Source organism: Aplidium turbinatum, chromosome 11 (assembly GCF_918807975.1).
Source record: "Aplidium turbinatum chromosome 11, kaAplTurb1.1, whole genome shotgun sequence".
NCBI classification, from domain to species: Eukaryota; Metazoa; Chordata; class Ascidiacea; order Aplousobranchia; family Polyclinidae; genus Aplidium; species Aplidium turbinatum.
In genome coordinates this window covers 16,792,303-16,817,114 of record NC_137482.1, presented here as the reverse complement: position 1 = coordinate 16,817,114, position 24,812 = coordinate 16,792,303, and the positions used below count along the sequence as shown (strand labels likewise).

The 24,812-nt window shown below is 37.6% G+C and overlaps 2 protein-coding genes across 2 annotated transcripts; both read right to left on the bottom strand.

Annotated features, from left to right (window-relative positions):
• Nucleotides 1-44: 44 nt before the first annotated feature.
• LOC145779294 (uncharacterized) lies at nt 45-19,041 on the bottom strand. The gene is made up of 14 exons (XM_082590837.1): nt 18,854-19,041; nt 18,184-18,385; nt 16,704-16,788; nt 15,931-16,089; nt 10,568-10,654; nt 10,325-10,399; nt 9,999-10,185; nt 8,434-8,702; nt 6,267-6,346; nt 4,044-4,208; nt 3,481-3,686; nt 3,001-3,128; nt 2,721-2,840; nt 45-1,932 (listed from the first exon to the last, which is right to left on the bottom strand). Exons 1-14 carry the CDS (start codon nt 19,026-19,028, stop codon nt 1,693-1,695), a joined length of 2,178 nt encoding a protein of 725 aa, XP_082446963.1. The 5' UTR covers nt 19,029-19,041; the 3' UTR covers nt 45-1,692.
• A 6-nt stretch (nt 19,042-19,047) lies between these two features.
• LOC145779295 (purine nucleoside phosphorylase LACC1-like) lies at nt 19,048-21,214 on the bottom strand. The gene has a single exon (XM_082590838.1). The coding sequence runs from the start codon at nt 21,209-21,211 to the stop codon at nt 19,991-19,993; it is 1,221 nt and encodes a 406-aa protein (XP_082446964.1). The 5' UTR covers nt 21,212-21,214; the 3' UTR covers nt 19,048-19,990.
• Nucleotides 21,215-24,812: the final 3,598 nt, after the last annotated feature.

Here is a 24,812-nt window from a genome sequence, read left to right as displayed (position 1 = left end):
ATTTGCAATGAGGCAGGAAATCAAACAGAATATCAAAAATAGAATAATGTTTCAAAGCATCATGTTTATTTGTGGAAATGGTTAAGCAGAAATGTGGACAATAAAAATTGAACAATGCGTGGAAAGAAATTGTGGTACAGTACTTGGCACAGCCGTAAGAAACAGGGGTGCAGGGGGGAAGTTGCTCCCCACTACAAAAGAAAAACATCGCGAATTTGGGAAAAATCGTAAATTGCTGCGTTTTTAAAAATATGATATATTTGCAAAGACAAAAGTTGGGCAAACTTTGTTCGCACCCCCAAATGTTGTTCTCTTGCGGAAATGGTAGCCTACTCAGGGCCGGGTTAGCATTTAATGGATGGAATAATTCCCCGGCGACAAGACTTCAACAATCGGAAACTTCACTCTGTCAATCTCGGTGACCGGGCCTGCATCAGTGATCCAAAAGCCTCTTCCACAAGTATGCAAAACTGCCAGGATTAAGCTCTGCAAGAAGCTTTTCCAGTCCGAGGATAAAGATTCAATCAATCAAAGTCACCCACACCGCTAATGCCTTTACGCCAAGCTCAGTCACCACCTTAAGAAAAAGGAGGCATTTTGCAGAAACTTCAAAGGCTGAGAAAAAATAATAATAACACAAAATCACATTTTTCCACGTCGGGGGGTCCTTCAAAAAGGGGGCCCGGGGCAACTGCACCCTCTGCCCCCTCTAAATCCGGGGCTGAGCCTACTTGGTTAAGCTTTTTGAATGCAGGGGACCGACAATGTTTGATAGTTGCAAAAAAAAGTCTCGTTTTAAATTCACAATTTCTTTGAAAACTATTCAAATCTGATTGTAAATTTCTTTTGATTGAGAAACATTTCGAAAACGATTTTATCGTTGTAATTTTAAAAGTTCAATGGTAGAGCGTTGCGATGCTTACAAAAGTTCAACTTCGAATACTGTGGCATAAGTTAAGCTTGAAAAGGCTTAAACTGGTTTAAAATTGCTCTAAATTGGCTTAAAAAGACGAACATTAATTAGAAAGCCGCCTTGGAATATGAACAGCGCAACAACTTAAGAAAGTTTCAAGGGCCATTAAACTGCTATACCCTTTGAGGGACTTTCAGAATCGTCGCATAGATAGATGTCATAATTAAGAGAGCGAAAAAAGCAGGAAAATAGAATCACATGATATTCAAACAGCTCCTTGCTTGGCAGGAATCAGTTACTCAGCTTTTCGTTTGCATAAATTGATTACATCAGGAGCGAAGCATGAAAAAATTTACAATTTCGGCACGATTCAGAAAGAGATTCTAATAGGACAAACTAAAAGAAAACGACTATAGAAGTCGCCAATAGTCCCCACAAAGTATCAAGCTATAAATGGGAATCAACAATGGAATGTCATCGTTTGTTGAACCACCACAGTCTTGTGGCTTGAAAAATTAAATCGTGATGATGGTTCACATATTTGAAAACGATGGAAACATAGATGCGACTCTTGTAAGCAAGTGCTTGTATACAAATAGTCAGTGAAAGATAAGTTTCGACATAAAGCTAAAAGTTGCAGTCGTAAAACCCTCAATTCACAGAACATTGGCAATTTTAATGAAATACAAACATTTTATATCGATGTTGCTTCTTAAAATATTGCTATACCACTGCCTCAAACATAAAAGGCTTACTGTCAGTCGCTCATATTATGTATCTCATTCAAACTTTTCAAATTCCTTTGTGACAGCAGCAGTGCCAAAGTAAGCTTGCAAGACTTTGACAACAGCTATCTTTGCAGAGCTTGCCATCTCTCTGTGATGTTCTCGAATCCAAGAGACCATGATGCTCAAATTGAACTCCACGCCCACGATGCGGGAATGCTCGAATTTGTCTTTAGGTCCGCTGGTGAACGCCGTCTTCAGCCGATCATAGCTGAACTGGTTTTCTTCACAAATCTAACGGACAAATTCGACATAAATTTTCTTTCAAAAAGTTTAAATTTTGACAAAAAAACACAATCGGTTAAGAAAGCACATGAGCCTTCCAACTAATGAAAACCATTATCCCCTAACTAAAAAATCCTTAAAACAATCAAATTGCTAAAATAAAAACACATTGGGCGGGAAAAAGGCAAACATGAATGTAAAGGAAATGTACATCGTCACGGCATGGTAGAAAAACGGGGAGTCTCGACATAATCAATGGAGATTGGAGACCTTGTTGAAACATAATACACTATACACTATACAGTTATAGGCTACACACCAATTCTATTCCTGACTGAACGCAATGCCAAATAACGAGAAACCCTGCTACAATTATTATTTCCAAACGTGAAGACCTTTCAATGCTTCTTAAATCGTCATTATTACATCATTTTGCAAAGTCAAGTTAAGAGCTGTGCAACGTAAATGGCCAGTGACAAAACACTCGTATGATTATCAAATACCCACCTACTAAACTTGTCTTTTTTACATCATTTAAACATTTGCCGACATAAAATAAAACAAAACAATTTTGCTAAGAGAGCAAACAACGAGATGGTTCAATGTTGTGAGGCTGACGCAATTTATGACTCAGAGACTAAAAATCTTTTACGTTAAAACATGAAAATTTACGATGAGACGTATAGGAGTAATTGAGGAGACATAAATAATTGAATCAAACTAGTTCAAGGAAGGAAACATTAAGTTTGACCGACGACCGTAAGTGATCTGACAGGAAATTGTTAGAGCTCGCTCACCCGTGGATCGGTGAGATCAACAAATCCGCACATTCCCCACTCGTGGTTGTCAAATTTAAGATAGACCGTGTTCAGGTGAATCGCTTTCATGTCATCTTCATTCAGGGGAAGTCCCAGCTCCTGTGCAGGTAATGAAATTTCATAACAGAGCAGGCATCTTTACACATTCTCCCCTAACCTCCCTTTTGGATTTTTTAATTAGAATTTTAAAAAAATCTAATTTTTACCACTGCAAAATGCATGAGCGAATCAGATTTGTTGTTCCAAGTTATATCTTCACCTCACTGAGACCACGAGCTGCCGTCTTCTGAAGGGAAACCTTTGCTTTTTTTCCATCGTTTGTGACGTAATCCAAAATAGAACAGCTTTCAACTGCGCCACAAGTGTACGCTCCAGGGCTGGCAATGCCTAAAAAAGGGAAGGAAAAGTTAATACAAGCAAGGATTAAGAAATTACAAAACCAATTTTAACGCTCAAAATCTTCTTTCCTGCCCAAGTTTGGTAAACAAGAATTAGAAAACATCAAACCAATGTGGTTGTCGCATCAAATCTATTGATGGTGAAGTGGGATTGCAAGCCGAGCTCGACAAAGTGCCCGTGAGCCGCAAACATTGTGTGCCCTCCCCAACACCTTACCCCTGGCACAGAATGTTGAGCCGTTTAACAAACCGCTGCTGTAAAAATGTATCAGTTTATGACTAAACAATCAATCAAGACTCGAAAGAAAAGCGAGTGAACTGAGTAAGATGCCATCTCGTACCAGCTTTGATAGCTCTTTGAGTAAACACAAACATCTTTTTGCCGTCCTTCTCCTTGGTCAGAAGCGCAACATGGAGGCCAAACGACGTGCTGTATAGCTTGTGCACTTCGCTCTTGCAAGGGACTTCTCTGATCTTCTCCGTCTCATCGAAACTTCTCCAAATGTCTCTCATAGCCCTGTGCTTGCAATAAGTAGACTGAACAAACCTGTGAAAACAGGATCATCACTTTACAAGAATAGTAATCTTATCACAAGATTGTTTCCATTTTTCCGGTTTGCTAATACTCAGCCGTTTAGTTAGTTGCAGCAGATTATATAATGTAATCAGTGCCCAAATATGCATTTCTTTGCTTCACAAAATACTGTACAGTGTACAACAACGCTAATGCATTTCTGAAATTGCAATTCATTGGCATGAAAACACTCTGTAAACCTTTAGAAACACTCTTGATCTTTACAATACACTTAAGGGAGATCCAGGCTTTGATGGAGATGTACGAATATGCCATGACGGTTGTGACATTGGAAAAATGAAAATCAGTTTAAACTAACGTTCAACCTACTTCAAACGGATTCTCTGTGCTTCGTCCTCCCCCGCACGATCGGTTGTAATTTCCTTGAGGGCGATTGTAGGATTGTCGTCAATTTCTCGGTTAGGCGGTTTCGACTTGGCGACATACTTCTTGTAATTATCCCTAAACTGCTTCAGAAGAACTTTGTCTTTCGGCCTGCATTGAAAACACAGCATTACACAAAGTAGGTGATGCTTTTCTTCGAGGTGCTGAATCGTTAAAACAAACCTTAAATTAAAATTAAATTTAAAAAAATTAAGAAAAAAAAAAAAAAAATCTGGCAAGACTGAAGCCGAAGTCGGCCATTTACTGTATAAACCGAGGAGGCGGAGTCGCATATTTTTCGCCCGAATCCACAGCCCTGCTTACTACGCTAGAGTAACGTCACTTCACCTAAAGTGCACTGATGTCACAAATAATAGTGATTGAAAAAAACAACACATACTACACCAGAGCACATTTGCGCTTGTTGGTTTGACAAGGCAAAGCCACCCAGTCTTGGGGAGAACTTCCGCAAAGCACTTCGGCACAACCTACAATATACACGCGCAGAACAATGGGGATGCCATACCCTCTTCTTGTTCCCGTTTTACGTCTCACTTCCCGGAGGCAACTTTCCAAAAGGTACCATTAAAAAATCCCCTTTGAGTAACAAAGGAAAACGTAAATGCTAGCTAAATTAAGTCATTGGTTTGCCAGTGGCTGATTTGGCGCAGAGGGTTAGGGCGATGGTAGTCATTTCATTGACCTGGGTTTGATTTCCACCACTGCTATTGCTCTTTATTCTTCTGTGATTACCAAACAAAGTTCAAAGGGGATTTTTTAATGGTACCTTTTGGAAAGTTGCTTCCCGGAGTCGGGGTAGAACGGGGTTTGACAAGGCACATACTCAATCTCTACTCATCACGATCTAGGAGGCTAGGTTGGTCATCTACCACTGCTTTCTGTCATCATTTACAGTATTGTATCAGCCCGCTTTGTGCTGGGAACTGGCACATCTCGGCACTGATCCATCCGCTGCTCCTTTCAACATATTCAAACCCGAGAAGGTTAAAGCGAAGGACATCCTCGATCTTTGGCAAGCCCAGCCTAGCAAGTAGTGTGCCTAAGCTGGTGCACTGGATCTCTTGTGGTTTGATGTTGCAGATCCATAGCATCATTGCGTGGTCATTTCGTTTCATTCTATCAAGTACCTTTTTTGTCATAGTCCAGCATTCGCTTGCAAACAACATCACACTCATGACACAGGTTGTAGACCAGGGCTACTCAACTGGCGGACCGCGGTCCGAATCCGGACCTTCTGGGTGTTGAAGGTGGACCTCGGGCTTCTGGAAGAATTACCTCATTGCCACGTTTCAGGGGCTCTTTAAACAGATTTCCATTAGGGAAAAGCATTTTTTTGTGATTATCCAAGAAGCTGTGGGCTTCACCTCCAGACCCCCCAGGCCCCCAATGCTTTGCCGTCTTCTCTGATGTGCAATCCACACAGCTACATCACAAAGAAACACAAAACATTTTTTCCTTTTTTATTTCTTTGTTTGTGTCAGACAAAAATCCAAGTCGTGTTACATACTACCTGAAAAGTGTTTCGGTGTTAGGCTACTGGTTGTTTAATTTTCGTGGTTGCATATGAAATATTCACCGGACCGCAAAAATATTCAACTTTGTCAAAACGGACCTTTGCTAACATTAGTTGAGTAGCCCTGTTGCAGACCGTGCCTTTACTGAGAAGGGGGTATCTTTGTCCGTGAGTATGGGCATTGGGCAGTATTAGTTTAAATTTAGCCCAGGCTGTCTTCACTTTAGTGGTGGAGCTGAGATCGGTACCTCCACTGAGCATGTCACCTAAGTAAGAGAATGCGTCTACCACTTTTAACTTAGCATCTATTTGGATGTCAGTGATGGTTCTACCCTCTATGGGCCAAGCTTCTCCTGTACATCTTTTACACTTAAAGGTTGGGTCGGGTTTCAGTTTGAGTCCGCTTAGGCTACTGAACTTTTTGTGAACCCAGAGGAGGCAAAAGTTGCACTGGATGGAATTTGTGCCGCCGGCCCTACCCACAGCAATAAGGGTAACGTCCTGAGTCGTTTAGTCACTCTGTGCACAAAATCTGATTACCTGCGTCTTGACCTTTGCAATATATTCAAATATTTACAAGTTTCAACGTACGCAACACTAGTTTCAGTCAAAGAAAAGCTACTACGCATACGTACACAAACGGTTCATTGGGATTGACGTCCACTTCGCATAGCAAGTTCTCCGGAGAGTAGGTTGGTTGTCCTGGTGCTTCCCCCTGTGAACAAATCCCTTCGGGCATGAAATCAAAAGAAATACTGATGAGAATTTCGTGAGCATCTATTGCACAATGCTGATCTCACATCAGAACCGCAGATCAAGGTTGCCAGGTCCGCGGTTTTCCCGCGGAATTGGGCTAGTTTGGTTGAAGAGTTGCGGGAAAAATTGAGTAGTCGCGGGTTGCGAGTTTTTGGGCTTGTTTTTGTTTTTTACTGCGGGTTTTTGGGCTTGTTTTTGGAGCAATATTAAGCATAAAATAGCAAAAAATCACAACAGTTTTCAATAAAATTCTATAAATTTCGCTTTACAGTGAATGAATCAGAGTGAATTTTAGGTAAACTTTTTTCTGTTAAACTGGATTACGTAGGGCCTTAGCGGAAAAGTGACGAAAACGTCACGTAAAGGAGCAGTGCCGGATTAAACAAGTGCCGGGCCTGTAGCAGATTGATTTGATGTACAGATAATGACTGGGAAGTAATTGAATATTTTATAGATTTGATACTTTTTGATTATAGTGTAGCCGCTCTTGCCCCATCGTGTTTCGCAGATAGGCTAGTTTTTAATCAATTTCAATTTTGAAAATGATCTCTTTCCTGTAGCCTACAATTAGTATACCATCATACATAGATAAATGCATAACAAATTGTCAGTTAGGAAACGTGGTGTCAATGTTGTTTTCTTTAATCGAAGTGAAATACTGTAGTTAGATGTTGTATAGAAGGTTGATCAGAACAGGCAGTTGCCTCCAGCGGAAATTACCAGTTTTTAAAGTTTACAATAATTAGGAAGGGATAAGACGTTGGGACTAAGTAATTTAATCCTACAACTATAATATTCTCCCATGCCATTCCAGTTTGCAAGCCAAAAATTACTTACCAACTATGTTCGACAGCTTTTTTGCAAAAAAAAATGTTTTGCTCACCAAGCGCGGGCCTTGTGAAGCGCGGGGCCCGTAGCACCTGCTACATCTGCTACTATAGTTAATCCGGCACTGTGAAGGAGGAATGGTATGGCTGCTTGTTTGATCTATTAATTATTACCTGATCCCAGTGCTCTGTCTTACTGTCTACTACCAGAGTGGCACAATTTGTTCTCTCCCTGCTTCCATTGCCCTTCAGCAATGCAGCAGTGGAACGCATTGGGGTATTTGGGGTTACATGGCTCGTTGTGGTGTTTGTTGCAACAAATTTCAACCGACACGAGCCATGTATTGTTTGTTTACCTCGGATATGTACACCATTGAAAGCGACTTCCAAGCTAACACTAGTGATTTAGAAACTAATGCAGACACTGTTTTTGAACTGCTGATGTGATTTCCAAAGTGTAACAATTGAATGTGTTAGTTTGAGTGTAAATCGTTGCATTTATGTGTACTTTTACAGTATTTAATACAAAGGTCGAAGACTCGAAGGTAGCATCAAACAACATAATATTCCAGCAACTAATCTGTTGAACAATCATTTAGTGGTACAAGCAATTAGGCAGAAGTAAACAGAATGAAAAAATAGTTTCAATGTTCTCTTCATCATTGTTTTTTTTGGGCAACGTTTTTGTTGTTTCTTGATACAATTAATTTTAAATCCTTATTGTATCTTGCATTATTGCACATTTAGGACTGTGCCTTGCTGTTTAGGTGTTTTTTTAAGTGTGAGAAATAAGATCTTTGATGATTGATTGTGTTTCGTCAATTTGGACTGATTTTGTGAACGAATTCTTCTAATTTTGGGATAGTTTATACAAGCAACAATATTGGGCTATTTTGGGCTAGTTTGAAATTGCTTTTGGGCTGGAAATTTTAAAAACATCTGGCAACCCTGCCGCAGATAGAAAAGCTCATAAACGGGCATAGACCGGTTTTGCATCAACATTCATGTGGTGAAAACAAGACCCAGGCCATGACACTATTTTAAGTAAACATTATGCGGATAAATTAAGATGAGACTTCTTTTTATAGAATATAAGGAAAACAAATCGTTTATTCGTCTAAGTCTTTTTAAATACAACATTTCACTCACTCCCTCAGCATCAGCACTCAGATATCTGATAACACTTTCTAATGGGTTGAAAAATAAAAATTCAAATCACCTCTACATCAACTGAGTCGACAACAAATATGTTCGTATTCTTCAGAAATCCACAGGTAAAGAATTCTCCTTTTGTTTCTTTCATTTTATAAGGATTCTCCGCAGCGAAGTATTTCTTCATGATGTCATCAAAGCTTGGCCTGGCAGAGGACGAAGCACAGCAAGCCTTGACCAGCTCTCCAAGTTTGTTCCCAAAGGCAACATCGGCAATTTTGATGTCGCGAATGTACCAGGACTTCGTTGTTTGGTAAACAACCCTTTCGGAAATTTCTAAAAGGAAGAACAGGGTTAGTATGCAAACAAAGTTATGAGGTTTATAACATACCCATGAACATTTGATGTTTTTTATTAGCATTTATTGCTTCAAACAATGTCCTAAAATGCTCAGATTATGGGCACAACTTGAAACCTTATGTTCAAGTGGATTACTCAAGAGTATGCAGCATTGCAGCAACTTTAGATAAAGTTTTTGAGAAAAGTTTACGTGACATAAGCTCAATTGCTTTGATAATTAATTACAATTACCAACAAGGCGCCTTACACTCAATTACTTAAATAACAAAGAGTTTCGTAAAGTCTAGATCAAAGGCATACTTCACGCGGCGTCGAAACATTTGTAACAAATTATTTCCAAAAACAACATTTCATAAATTTGGCACGTTTTCTTGCGACTGTACATGGGAAACAGGAAAAAAACTTACAAAGTAACTAGTGATGCACCTGAGGCAACATTTTAACAGGGGGCCGGATGTACTGGCTAGATGATTGTAACTCCGGCCGGAGCTTCCGGCTTTTAGTAATATCTACTTCAGCACCTCATATAATCAATGCGCTATGGTGTACCTGTCTCATCAAGCGCTCTAGAAGGTGCCTGGTGACAACATTTAGGGTCCTTTAAAAGAGTCCATTTTGGAGTAAACTTTTGGGTAGATTTCAAATTTGGCAATGTTTTCTATAAACCGGATGAATCATTGTTTAAAATATTGAAGATTTTTGACTGACTTCCTTGATTCCGTTTTCAATCTTATATTTCCGACCAATGACAATGTTACAGGCAACATGTGTATTCCTGCATTATTACAACACCACAATTATACAACAATTTGAGTTATCCAAGGTCATGAAACAGCTACACACACACCTCCGATCCGAAGCCGGAGTTGAAAAAAAATGGCCAGAGTTTGTTCCATCTATCACTAGACGGAATGGCCCGTTTCGGCGAGTCCGATTCGGCGAGTGCCCTATTCGGCGATTTTTTAATTATTTTTTTTTAAATTATTGGGTACCGTAGCCTAATTATCATTGCCGTTTTAGGGTTAGGGGTTAGAGATTAGGGGTAAGGGTTGGGGTTAGAGGTTAGGGTTTTATTTCAACGTTTAGCGACGTTAAAACGATGTAAAAGCAGCAATGATAATTCGGCTACGATACCCGATAATTTAAAAAAAAAATTCAAAAAATTGCCGAATAGGAAACTCGCCGAAAAGAGCTCTCGCCGAATAGGGCACTCGCCGAATAGTAGCAGACCCATCACTAGAAGTAACCTAAGGCTAATAGCCGAGTGCTCACCGCTCCTTTCGAGCTCATGCGTGTTGTGGAATTGCCAAGGTTTCTTTCCGGTCCTTGTTGCCAGGACTACCAAGCCAAATCCAAACACGTCCACTTTCTTAGCTCTTTCAAAGCTAATATCCGAGTCTTCGTTCCCAATCAGTTGAGGAGGAGCGCTCTGGGTCTTCATCTGTGCAATGTCTTCATCCTGACACCAACCAAGCACAGAAAATCGTAAATTTACTAGCTTCCAAAAAAGCAACATACTTCAAAGTAACAACTTTAGTCTCAACAGTTGAGTTCGCTCACGTGACCTTAAATCTACCAAAAACTAGTTAATCCGTTACCTTCTTTTGGGTTTTCATTTTCACAGCTCCTTGTTCTTCATCTTTCGCTTTTGGGTTGAACCGCACATGCCCGGGCTGCATAGAATTGCCAAGTAAATCTCGCTTGTGATATTACAAATACAGTTTACAATTGTATTGCTGCAACAGTCATAGTGCTGAATGAAACATGTCATTTCCATGTCTTGCAGCGCTACCAACCGTAACTACCTAGCCACCATCGGTCAAACTTTGTAATCAACTTACGTTTTTGTTTGAGTTGCCAGTTCGCTTTTTTTGCGAAAGTCCAAAGTCGCACAGTTTAGCCACGGGATGTATTGGTGCAGTGTCAAGCTAGAAGTAGAAGAAACACAAAAATGGATTATTCATAAATTTATTTATAATACACCTTTTAACAAGTACAACAAAGTCAGAAACAAGTTTGGTGTCTCAAAAATTTGTAATTGTAATTTATAGCCATGGTTAGATGCTTTCCTGTAACTATAACTTTGGTCGCTATACAGCTTAATTACAGCATTTCAAAATCACGACTTGGAACTTACTTTCAGAGAAATCAACACCTCCCAAACTGATAAAAATGTTGAGTTTCTAGATGTTAACCACCGCACTTGCAAAACTTCGAACTTTAAATTTGTGACCACCAACTACACCAAAGAAACAGCTATTGATCGCTTGTACCTCAATGGTAAATCACATCACCCCACATCTACATTCAAGGCAATCATACATGGAGAAGCATTACGACTCAGGAGATTGAATGAAACACAACACGACTACACTGCAGCACTTGAACATCTTAAAAACAAGGCTTTGAAATCAAATTTTCCCCAAAAACTTATCAAAGAAAAAATTCAACTTGCTGAAAAATGGACAGAACGGATACCTAAACCCACAGAAAAAAATGCAACCAAAGCCCACAGAGTAATCTGGCCTACATCTTTTCCTAATTTACTCAAGACCACCAACGCAGAGAAAAAACTACAGCCCAATCAAATGATGACATATAAAAAGCCAAGCACGCTGGGAAATTTACTCACAAAATACAAAAAAATTGCCCTGAATACAGTAACACCAACCAATGGCTACTTCAAACCATGCGGCAAATGTGCACTGTGTGGTAACCATGGAGCGCATAAGCCTATGGTAAAAGAATGCACCTCTATTAAATGTAAACTCAACAAAACATACAGTCTCAAACAAAAATTAACTTGCCAAAATTACGGGATATACATTGCAACGTGCACCATATGTCACGAACACTATGTAGGACAAACCATGACAAAATTTTCCACACGTTGGGCCACACATAGATCTATTTGGAACAGTTTTAATTACTTTGATAAATCCGGTGACAAAGCAGCATTATTGAAACATTATGCGAAACTCCACAATATTGAACTCAAAAAGAAACCAGCTCTGGCAGACTGCTTTGTCGTTACTTTCGCCGAACAACCCAGCAAACATTATTTAGACATCGCTGAAGATAAATGGTTACATACAATCAAAGCCACCATAAACATACAGAAATTGATTCGACCAATTGATCCTTGAAGACCAACTCCACTTCCTCGCAGTAAGGATCGGGAAACGCTGGGGCAAAGTCCTAGTAGGCCAACGGAGCTCTGGCACTAGCAATGGCCTGTGCTAGTCAAATCATGGCTCAACATACCTCATGAATATTACAAAGATAAAGTATAACAAGAACAGCGTAAAGGGAACAATCCCTTTGGGAGGTTCCTCGCTCGGTAGGACTCCAGTTTGTGGGCAGGCTGGACCAGATCGTCACAATGCTACTGCCCCACAAACAACACAGCAACAAATGAAAAAGAAACTCAGAAAAAAATGGAAAAACAAAACATTGAAAATTGGAACATGGAACGTTAGAACACTTTACCAAAAAGGAAAACTTGATAATATCATTGAGGAAATTGAGAGATTGAAGATCAGCATTCTTGGTTTGGCTGAAATGCGTTGGAACGATAGTGGGCAAATAAAGAAGAATGGTTACAATGTAATTTACTCAGGAAATCAAAAACACTCTAATGGAGTTGGAATAATACTACATCCCAAAGTTTGTGCTAATTTGTCTGGGTTCTGGGCAATTTCAGACCGCGTTCTTCTCGTAAAACTAAAGAACTTACAACAAGACATTAGTCTAATACAAGTATATGCGCCAACAAGTACTGCTTGTGATGAAGAAATTACCACATTTTACGGCGACATTGAAAGAGCTCTACAAAACTGTAAACACAACGAAATACCAATTATAATGGGTGACTTCAATGCTAAGGTCGGAAATATTGCTCATGGAAAAACAACTGGAAACAACGGTTTAGGATCCATGAATGAAAGAGGCACAACATTGATTGAATGGTGTCACGAACAAAACTTGTACATTGCCAACACCTGGTTTATGAAAAACCCTGAAAAACTTTGGACTTGGAAGAGTCCTGATAATCACACGAGACATCAAATTGACTATATTCTGACATTTCAAAAATTTCGAAATACTATCACAGATGCTTCCACAATTCCTACAGCCGACTGCGACAGCGATCACAACCTATTGGTTGCCAAGTTTAGACTCAGACTACAAAAAGTTAAGAAACTTAAAAAGAAACAAAAAATTGATTGGAACTTCTGCAAGGATATTAGCCTAAGAAATGAACATCAACAAAAATTCCAAAATGAAATGATCAGCTCAAAAATCAACAACAAAAACGCAACATCAACAGAGGAAGACTTCAACGTGATTAAACATTCTCTAATCAAAGCAGCTGAAGTTTTTCCTACGGTTGAAGCTTCAAAGCATAAGAACTGGATGAAACCCGAAATTTTAGATATGATCAAAGAGAGAAGAAAATATAAGAACAAGAATGACTTAGAATATAAACGCTTAAACAACAAAATAAAGAAGGCTTGCAACGAATCAAAAGAAGACTTTCTCAATAACGAATGTGCTACTATTGAAAAAATCTACAATTTCACACCAGGTGAAGCACACCAAAAGATTAAAGCAATAACAAGAAAATTCCAATCAATACACAAATCTGGGTGTTTAAAGTCTAAATCAGGTGAAATACTTTTGGAAGAAGACAAGATCCTTAACAGATGGAAAGAATACATTGAAGAGTTATATGGGGACCCAGAAAGAACAACAAAACCGTTTAAATTCTCTGAGCCACTTTCAGGACCAACCATCTTAAAAAGTGAAATAACATTTGCTTTAAGTAAAACAAAAACAAACAAAGCATTAGGCCCAGATGAAATAAGCACAGAAATGATAAAAGTACTAGATGACATTGGCATTGACGTACTCCACGCACTCTTCAACAAAATATATGACACCGGTGAAATTCCAACTGATATGACAAAATCTATTTTCATTACAATCCCGAAGAAACCAGGCACAAGAGAATGCGAAGAACATCGCACAATTAGTCTGATGTCCCATATTATTAAACTACTGCTGAGAGTCATCATGAACAGAGTTAGAAACAAATTACACCCAGAAATAAACGAATGCCAATATGGGTTTATGCCTGATAAAGGAACAAGGAATGCGGTCTTCATTCTGAAAAACCTCGCTCAAAGATCAATCGAAATGCAAAAAGACCTGTACTTGTGCTTCATCGACTATAAAAAAGCTTTTGATAGAGTTCAACATAATGAAATGTTATGCATGCTCGACAGAATTGGAATAGACGACAAAGATCTAAGAATCATTCAAAATTTATATTACGAACAATCAGCTGCTATCAGGATAAATGATGACTGCAGTGACTACACGCCCATTCAGAAAGGAGTAAGACAAGGTTGTGTGCTATCACCTGACCTTTTCTCATTATACAGCGAAATAATTTTAAGACATATTGAAGATGAAAGAGGTATTAGTATTGGAGGAAACAACATTAACCACATACGATATGCTGACGACACCGTTTTGATAGCCGAGTCGGACGTAAAACTGCAGAACATATTAGATATTGTGTGTACGAAAAGCAAGATATTTGGCATGGAATTAAATAAAAAGAAAACAGAAACAATGGTCAGAACAAAGAAAAAAGCAACCGAAACTCCTATTTGTAATTTATCAGTTAATGGAACAATTCTTAAACAGGTCCAAAAATTCAAATACCTCGGTACTATGGTGAATTGGGATGCAAGAGACGAAACAGAGCTCAACATAAGAACAGCCCAGGCAAAAACAAGCTTTCAACAAATGAAACCAATTCTTTGCAATAAAAATATCTCTTTCAAAACAAGATCTAGAGTTTTAAAATGCTATATTTATCCTGTTTTTCATTACAACTCTGAAACCTGGAATATTTCAACAAAAATGGCAGAAAAGATTAATGCTTTTGAAATGTGGTGTTTCCGTAGAATGCAACGCATTTCATGGCTGGCAAAGAAAACAAATAAAGAAATTCTACACCAAGTGAACCAAACCAGAACTCTGTTAAAAAGTATGAAAACCAGACAATATAAATTTCTCGGCCATGTAATAAGAAAGCAAAAACTGGAGCATCTCTCTTTAACTGGTAAAATTTTTGGAAAGCGGGCACCTGGCAGACAAAAACAAACACATCTGGAACAATTTAACGACAAAACAGAAACAATTATCCATGCAACATATAATAGGAACATTTGGTCGAATTATTCATCTGAGGCCGTCGATGCCTGGTTCAGGCAAGGCAATTGAAGAAGAAGAACCACTTAAATCCCATGTCATCAGCAACCTCCGACCCCTGTGGTGTAGATTCTTCAACTATGCCCATTTAAACGTATTCTTTTTTGACGCTTTGTCTATGTAAGCTTATGGCAATGGACTGAAATTAAATTGCTGTTGTAATTTACTAGATGGATGCCCATTTACACTTATTCTTTATTGACGCTTTATCGATATAAACTTACAACAATGGACTGAAACTAAATTGCGTTTTTTCTTTGTATTTGCCTTCTTAAACTGTTGTAATTTACTAGACAAATGATCAGGTTAATGTATTTCTTGAATTTTGCACCAGTATATTGTTGGAAATCGTGGGAGAACACCAGTTAAGATTTAGGCTTGCAGGTTTTGATTTTAATATTATGTAACCATCTATTTGAAATATAATTTTTATGCGTGTTGATAACATCGGAGTTTGCTTTATTTGTTCGTTTTACGTATTTTTCAAATTTTCTTCTTTTTTTACATGTGCTAGCTGAAGATGCTATTACTATAGCGAAATCGATTCTTAACTTAATAAATTACACTAAGAGGTTAGATTGTTGTGCAAATGCCAGCATTTGATGAATGCAAATTAGCAGTACTAAGAAAACAAATAAAGAATTCTTTCTGATCAACAAGCAAAGTTTCACAAATGCCAAAGTGCATTCAACATCGATTAGTCGACCGGCTGCACTCTCAGTAAACTATGAGCTAAAAAAGCATAAGAAACAATTTCTTCGCACGCAAACCGGAATGAAACGTCTGGCACCATTTTATCATCATCCATTTGTCCCTTGTCTTTTGTTCCGCTAGCAGGGGTCCGCAGGTATGGCACCGCCTGTACAACATGTCGAACTTGATGTGCCAAAAATCCTCTGCTTTTCAACAGTTTTCTTACCAAGACGTTGTCTGGCTTTATGTCTCTATGAGTGATCTCATGAAAATGAAGAAAGGCCAACCCCTTTGCAATCTGACCAGCGATATGCCAAGTTAGGAACGCTGTGAGACCGCTATTGTCGTCAGAAGAACGAGATATTATGAAATCAGCAAGAGTGTCCTGCAAATAACAATAAAACTCGAGTTATCGGTAGGTGAAAACGCTGTGACCATGCTGAACAGCAATGGCACAGCAAAAGATGGTGATTGTGTAAGTGTATGCTTCATAATAAATTTTGTTTGCAAATTGTTTTCCATGAATATCAGTGGTGAGATTTATCACTGGCTTACAAATCCTTTTAGTCTGTGAACATATATGTGACAATGTCAATGTGACTTTAACAGTTGTTGGTAAAGATTCTAGCAGAGCTGTGGAGTCGAAGTTGTGGACTCAGTGGGATTTTGGCGCGTCCAGAATCGGAGTTGTAAAAAAGGCCGACTCCGAGTATATACAAAACGATGAACAATAAAATTGTGTTTGCATTTTTTTCAAATTATTGTTTCTTGTGTTTTATATTTGCAGTCTAAAACTTTATCAGAAAATGGAAATTTTTGTTCTTGTCAGATTTTGTGAAAGTCGCCATTTCAATCACAACTTAAGTGAAGTTAAATGAGAAAATTAAAAAAAAATCTGGCAACACTGAAGCTGGAGTCGGCCAGTTACAAATCGAGGAGTCGGAGTAGTATATTTTTCACCCGACTCCACAGCCCTGGATTCCAGTGCACATGGAGTACCTTAATAAATTCCATGACAACAAATCGTCTGTTTTCAAACGTGCCGCTCCCTCGATAAGCAACTATGTTGTCATGCCGTAACAACCTTAAAGAAATAATAAAAAGCGTCACTCGGTTTTGTAAAAATGAGACTGGTGTTAAAGTTGATCGCCACAGCCAATGTATTGTATGCTACAGTATAAAGAAAGTCTTAAATAAAAAAAAAAAAGTAAAATGAAGGTACACTGGTACGGATTAACAAGTAGGGTAGGCTACGCAACACACGGACGCGGTCGACCTGACGCGAGACAACTGACCGCGGCCGAACTGTCACGGAGACATTTCACCCCGAGACTACTTGACGCGAATTCTACTTTATCTATTCTGCGGCCATAAAACATCACTTTACAGTACATTGCGTGGGTCAAAAGTCGAATAACAATTGACGGAAACTTAAGTCACGCACCTTTTGTGTAGAGTAAATAAGTTATAAGGAAACAATTTGACTTATAAAACTAGCCTGAACAACCAAGGTTAGTGTGCGTTTGATGACATACCATATTTATTCAATTCTAAACAATATCTTATAAAGTTTTTTTGTCATCATTTGTGCAGTTTACCGTACATTGGGGGCGGGTTTTATATTTTAATCGGTAAACAACAATTTTGTTACAGTACAATCTTACAAACATAAGCAACCAAGCCGGTATTGGATTTGAAAGTTATAAGATTACTTTATTGCTGTTTTCTAATTAATCACCAGATCTCCAAGCTCGACACAAAAAAGCCACGGCAAGCTGTGATTATGATATATTGGTCGAATCACTAACATCAACATAAAGTTTATGGTAGACAAAAGGGCATCCAACTCAAACACGCTGACGTGCCAATTGTTTTCTTATAGCTTATTTCCGTGCCAACGTTTATTCTCATCTTGAAACAATAGCCAATGGGAATTGAACACTAGCAAACAAAAATATCTGCGCAATGCAAGATAGAATAGAATTCGCGTCAAATAATCTTGCGGTGAGATGTTCCTGTGACAGGTCGACTGCGGTCAGCTTGTCTGCGACGAAATGTCCTGATCCCAAACAGGTGGGTGATGTATCACAATGACCAAATATCTCAACTGAGGAGATGAGGTTATGCTAAGAAAAGGAAGTGTCTTCGATGACAGAAAATGATTGGCGTTTAGCTAGAGATATGCTGCAGAAAAACGCTTGTAAAACTTCAGGTTGGATAGTAGCGAGGTAAAGGAGTTTGTTTGATGGAGCTGACCGGCTTGGAGCATTACCTGTCATTCTTTTGCTAGGAAAAGACATGGGGCAAAAAGATCAAGTATATATAGTTTTTAAGCAGGTACCTTTTATATTTTGAATTTTACATTCCAAACGTTAGTTTCAAGAATCTTTTACAAGTTGTGTAAGAATGGCTTACATAGACGAAATACTTAAAAGTGACAGTCATAAAAAATATTTTAGTTGCATGTGCAAACATTCACCTCAGATTTCTGATCTCATTTTCAAAATCAGCCTGATCTTGTTCTGTTGAGCTCTTCTTTTCTTTCATCAACTTGACAGCTACTTTAACTCCGGTTAACTCTGACTGGTAGACATCTCCAAAGCTTCCACCGCCAAATTTTTGCTGATCTAATATCTCAGGAAGTCCCACATCAGCAGGAGAAAGTTGCAGCAAAAAAGAATCTGAGAGTAAATATGTAAAGTGAAAGTGGGACTAAGCAAAACTTGTGCAAAGGAGTCTTCATAGGAGTAGCCTAAACTTTTTCTTAAAAAAATAACAATCAATCAGAAGCTGTACAAACAAAACACACATGAATGAACACATTGTGATTTTGACTCGCTTGCATAAGACTAAGGGTCTCCTTTTATACAAATCCCGAATCTAGCACTGGAGGCATAATCTTTTGGCTTCATTTCATCAATTTCTTGCTTTTGGGAGATTTACATATATAATTTTAGAATGACTTCCTTGTTTTTAAGTTGATTGATCACTATCTTTGATACTGTATAAAATGTATTATAATAAATTGCAAAAAATAACTTTTCTGCACAAATACATTGTAAGCAATAACAAAGACCTCTATATTACCGACAACCGTACTGCTTGCAACAATAACTTTTTATGGTAATATCAATGAAACAAATGCTCACTGTACTCCTCAGAAAGTTCACTTAATTTTTTCACTGCTTTGGTGAAGGATTCAGATAAATCACTGAGATCTTTATAGAATTTATCAGGGATGTTACATGATCTTCTCAGCTCTTTGGTCTTTTTTCCCAGTTGGTCAGTTAAAGTTTCCAATTCATCAACTGATGATTTAAACATTTTCTAACTAAAACAAACCTGTTTAAAACATTCCAGCAATTAGCACATCAGAAAAACAAAAACACCTTTCAAAAATATGTTGCTAGAATAGGCAAGCAGAAATCAAATCAAACATTTTGCTTCTTACATAATGCCACATCACAGTTTACACTTACAAATTTGTTGACATTGAGTAAACTATTCACATAATACATGCAAAAAGTACATAGCATAAAAAAGGAAAGATGAAACAGCTTAACCAATACCGTAATATATACACTAATGTACTTTTAGTGTACATTAACATTGCAACAATGGTTTTAAATCTTTCAATCCATAATGCTTGAGATAAAATTTCCACCATATCAGCTTTTGTAATATTAACCATTGCAAGAATGCATTTATACAGTAACAGGCACAGTCTGGCACATTATTATTGCTTAATTATGATTATCGTTTTTATTATTGTTTATAAAACATTAATCCATTAAATGTAATGTTTCATTGTAACTGCTGCATGTATTGAAATTTTGTTTACGCAACATAAATGCAGTTATACATAATACTATTGTTTTATTGCAGAATTACAATAATGACACAAATATCCATCAATACGTAGTACCTACAATACAACTTTCAAGCACTTTCAATTACTAGAGAAAAAGTTCCAACAAACAATGCCAAAAAAAGCAAAAGTGAAACTACACAGAAAATAACACATGATAAAGAATGTCTTGAAACTACTGAAATAAAATTGTTAACATAGATTACAAGACTGATATAGCAAAATGTAATTCTTGTCAGTAGTGAAGCAATAGAATACCGGCACTACATCAAATTATCACCCTACCTTGTTTTTAAGAAAAGTGTGTCAATACCATGCAGACATGAAATAGTCAGTCATAAATGCAGCATTGCACAGCAATTATGGTGATTCACTTGTAACAAATAGGAAAGCTCTGCATTGTCATATCAGATTTTGTTTAATTTTTCAACCCAACAAAACCAATTTGATTGCCAAACTGTGAACCAACTTGTCTGTAAGAAAAAAATCGCTTGTCCGGATCACACTTGGTACAGATGTCCAATGTTGATTCTGATATCTTTCCATCATCAATGTTTTGAGTTTTTACTCCAAGTTGTTCAAGAAGAACATTGACAGCAAGTCGCAAATCCAAATATGGTTTTGGCAAATTTTCTTTCCAAACAACACAGTTTTGATCAATGCTTGAAAATTGCTTTGATTGTTCGACACCAAACTCACAACAACAAACACTCAAAGACGGACCAACTGTGACAATTAAATCTTGAGGGTTTGTTCCATATTTCCGAATCATGGATGATACAGTTTTTTGAACAATTCCTTTCAAAATTCCTTTCCAGCCAGCATGAGCAGCTCCACATGACTTTGTAATTGGATCAACCAATATCAGCATGTTACAATCTGCCCCTGGTGCAGCAATGACCACTCCGGGTGTATTTGTTACAATTCCATCATAAGATTCTGGTTCTTTATCTTCATAAACCCATACATCTTTTCCATGCACTGCTTTAGCAAGAAAAAGTTTTTCAGGATCAAAGTTTGCAGCACGAGCTAAACGATTTCTGTTTTCCGTAACCACAAATTTCCCATCCTTCTTCTTAGAAGAAAAGCACATGTTTAAAGATGCCTGATCAGAGTAAGTGGATATGCCCCCCTCTCGAGAAGTATAGCCATGCAAAAATACAGAAGGGATCAACTTTGAATGATATATTTTTACTTCGTCAGAAGGAATATCTCTTAAATAACGAACAATAGATTCTTCAACATTCTCGACTTCAGTATAATTTGTTGTAAGATGATCAGAAGTACAAAACACAATGTGGTAAGCAGGAGTAAATAATGCATCACAGATATCACTGTAGCATTGCTTCATACTCTCAGGTAGCACAATATGACAACACGAAATACTCAAGCGATCAACATTCCGTTTTACCTCGTATAAAGCATGAACATGAGGGTATTCATGTGACTTGATACGATTTACACCACAGCTCAGGACTTGGGAAACAATTGATGAACATCGATTTCCATCCTGACCAACCACAAAAATACCATCTTCTGAAACAAAGCATGTCTGTCTCCATAACTCAACAAGCTCTTCAGAAAAATCCTTGTAACTTTTGTTTATATTGCCAACTACAACTATTGCGCACTTCGCCATTTTTGTTCTGAAAGGGACAAAAATATAGTAACTGTACATATATATATGCAACAATTAAAATTAAAGTAATCCGCCCCGATAGCTCAATTGGTTAGCGCCTCACTTCTGGAACGAAGAAGCTTCAAGATCAAGTGGCGCTGGTTCGACTCTCGGGGTGTGCGCTTGAGCAACGCACGTTAAGGACTGCTCTCCATTCAGCGGCATCTAATGGATGGAATGGTTCCCCGGCAACAAGACTTCAACGATCAAAAACTTTACTCCGTCAATCTCGGTGACCGCCTGCGTCAGTGATTCAAAGCCTCTACAGTCTACAAGTATGCGAAACTGCCAGGATTAAGCTCTGCAAGAAGCTTTCCCAGTCCGAGGATAAAGATTCAATCAATCAATCATTTCTTATAACTTGAAAGACTACTATTGACGAAGTGGGCAAAACATAAACCAAAACATTTCAAACACTGCTAAAAATTTGAGCTTTTGAAAATTGGATCAGAGGATAAGTTGCATTATGACTGCATGGCCAAGTGGTGAGAGAACCTGCACAACGCTTAGAAAAGATATTGCTCCAGGCACGCAGCTGTGTCTCAATCAACAAGACACTTAACCGTATCTGTCACTGCTTCCTTTTGGCGTCAAGAGTTACTGGCCGAGACCATCAGGTCTACGTCTCTCTTATTGCTAATTACTTCGTCGGCTTATATCAAATAACAACAGGAAAAAGTATGCCGTTGGTCAAAAAGCCTTATCTATCACTTCAATCAATTTATTTCGCAAAATATATTCGTGATTGTGTATTTTAGCCTAACCTAAAATTTTTAGGTAGAAAAGGTGATAAAGACTCGGTTTTTGACCTATTTTCGCCATTTCTTGATCAAATTTCTCATTTGACATTTTATTTTGAAAGTCCTCTTGCATAGAACACAGAATTTCATCAATTTTGTTTTTCCGTTTTTGTGCAAACAGTATTCCATGCACGTTTTGCACTACAAAGCAATTTGCGCAAATAATAAATTACCTTCATAATTGATGTCTGCCAGCATATAATGACTCATATCGCGTCAAACACCAACTCCCTGCCCAGACAGCAAAATCGACGTTGAATCAATGTAAAAATGACGGATTTTGCTGCCTGGGTAGAGAATGGAATTTTAGCGCCGGCGTGTTATGACTGACAGACACAAAATGAAACCGCACGCTAATAGTAAACTGTCAATCAAGCTATTGAATATCAGGAAATTTCTTGCATTTTATAACTGGCTGTGACAAAAGGTTTATTGTGAACTTCACAATTATCCGATACCAACATAATCGGGATTAAAATTTGGGGCAAGAAAAAAAAGTAAAAGTCAAGAAATCTCAGGTTTCTAGCGTCACTGCTTCTATGTGAAATTGCTGAATTAGCACAGGGCGAGACCATAAGGTCTACGCCAGTAACAGATACGGTTAAAGGTAGGTACGTATGTACTACTGTATGCGAAAATAAATAAGGGCACTTCAAAGGTGCTTGAGCTAGCAAAAGAACACAGCAACACTTAAAATGTTAGTCTGCGTTCTGAAACTCAGTCTAGCAATTGTACATATGCTACAAAAAATCAACTACTTTCGAAAACAGCAGAGCTTTGACAAAAAAAAACGGAACCAATACACAAGTCTACTTTGGTTTGGTTGTTTTTTCTTTCCCGCGCTTTTATAAAGTAAACAGCAAAGATTTTGCTCTCCAGGTCTAAATATATAAATTGGACTCAAGAAAAACTAAGACCTGGTGAATAACTAAATTCGGACAAAATAAGAAAGGTATTTAATTGTGATCATTTCAGTAGCAAAACTTTCGAAATTGAAAAAGAACTCGTAGAAAGAGGTCACTATAAAGAAACCTTGATTTAGGCAAGCTAGAAGCTATCAGTGAATTTGGCAGCCATTCTGTTAGTTGCATTTTCTGAGTTGGATTGCTCAGAGTTAATTTGAACTTTGAAGAAAAGTAACAAGAAATCTTTTCGGACGTCTTTATATTTTAACTAACCGTTGTCAACCTTCATTCTCACCCAGAACAAGAGAAAACCCTGTCCAGGTTTGGTGCTGTAACCATTGACTCAGAAAAAGGTTGTTTATGACCTACCAAATCAATTTTCTAAAGGATTAAATCTGGACTTTTTCATTGTCGGCCTACTGTATGTTACAACTCTGCCTTTTCTTTAATTTTCTTTTGTTGGCCAATAGTTTGTAGTTCACCACTAACTTTTTATTGTAAATTTCTACTTAAATAACACTAACTTGGTACGTACGGTAGAAGGCTGATGTTTTAACTTCCTTGTTAAACTTGTTTATTATGACGTATTAATAGTGATTTTGTTTCTAAGTTTTTTCTCACACTACTTCGACTTGATTTGCTGTACGTTCTATTTAGTCTTAATTAATTGCAAGTTCTTGCATTAAATTGTCTCTTTTGTCACCCATAGCCTAAGTAATTTCTCAGTTCTGTTATATTGATTATAAGATATAAATGCAGGTGTTGGTGGTTTATTCACTTATTTGTTTTGTTGTACAATCATTCCGTTATCTTTTGTATCCTATATCATTGGTTGTTTGTTTGTCTATTGGAAACATTTTCTTTCTTGCAATGTCTGCTGACTACGTAAATTCTTACTCAAAAAACTCCCTCTCTAGTAACAAAACATATTCTCATGACCAGAACACATTTACTACGCCTGCAAATTTTGCCACTGAAAACACGTCAAAGAAAACCATCGTCACCACCTCTGAGTATGCAGACGTTGCTGAAATACGTACTAAACTAAAGCATGGATCTAAAAAAAAATTCTCAATATTTCACTTCAACATGGTTAGCTTAATAAAAAACAAATTTAAATTAGAAGAATTAATGACTCAGTTGGATTTTAAACCTAATATAATGTGCATAACGGAAACAAAATTAAAAATGGAAAATCCATTAGTTAATATTGCTGAATACAAATTCATACAAGCTGATTCTCCAACCAATGCTGGTGGCGTTGGAATGTACCTTCATAACTCAATCATTTACTCTGAAAGACAAGATCTACAATTTATAATCGAAGACTGTGAAAACATGTGGATAGAGCTGTCTCATACCAATTCTAAAAAAATTATTATAGGCGTTGTATACAGACATCCATCTTACAGAAATTATGAAGTTTTCTTGGATAAATTCAGTGATACTTTACACATGATTCAAAAAGAACGTTGTGACTTCTACGTTTTGGGTGATTTCAACATTGATTTAGCCAAATCTAATAAAGAATCCAAAATTTCTTCTTATTTGCAAGCTGTAACTGCTTTGGGATGCTCAAACTTGATTAATGTGCCTACCAGAATTACCGAAAGTTCGTCAACATTACTTGATCACATTTATACTAATAACAGTGAAAGTGCACAAACTAATGTATTGACTTATGATATATCTGATCACTTACCAACATTTTTATTAATCAAAACTGTACCACGCAAAATGAAAAAACGTCCGTATTTGACAAGAAAAATTGAAGAAAATAAAATTGATGCTTTTTTGAGTGAACTTTCAGATCAACTTGAAAACCTAAAATTAACCACAAGCTATAAAAATATTAAC

Excerpts from the sequence above, each read along its gene's own strand:
- LOC145779294 (XM_082590837.1), bottom strand. The coding sequence starts at position 19,028 with ATGTTTAAATCATCAGTTGATGAATTGGAAACTTTAACTGACCAACTG. Across the intron at positions 16,090-16,703 it reads TTGTCATGGAATTTATTAAG|GACACTCTTGCTGATTTCAT; the intron begins GTACTCCATGTG and ends TGTTATTTGCAG. Across the intron at positions 10,655-15,930 it reads TAAAGCCAGACAACGTCTTG|CTTGACACTGCACCAATACA; the intron begins GTAAGAAAACTG and ends TTCTACTTCTAG.
- LOC145779295 (XM_082590838.1), bottom strand. The coding sequence starts at position 21,211 with ATGGCGAAGTGCGCAATAGTTGTAGTTGGCAATATAAACAAAAGTTAC.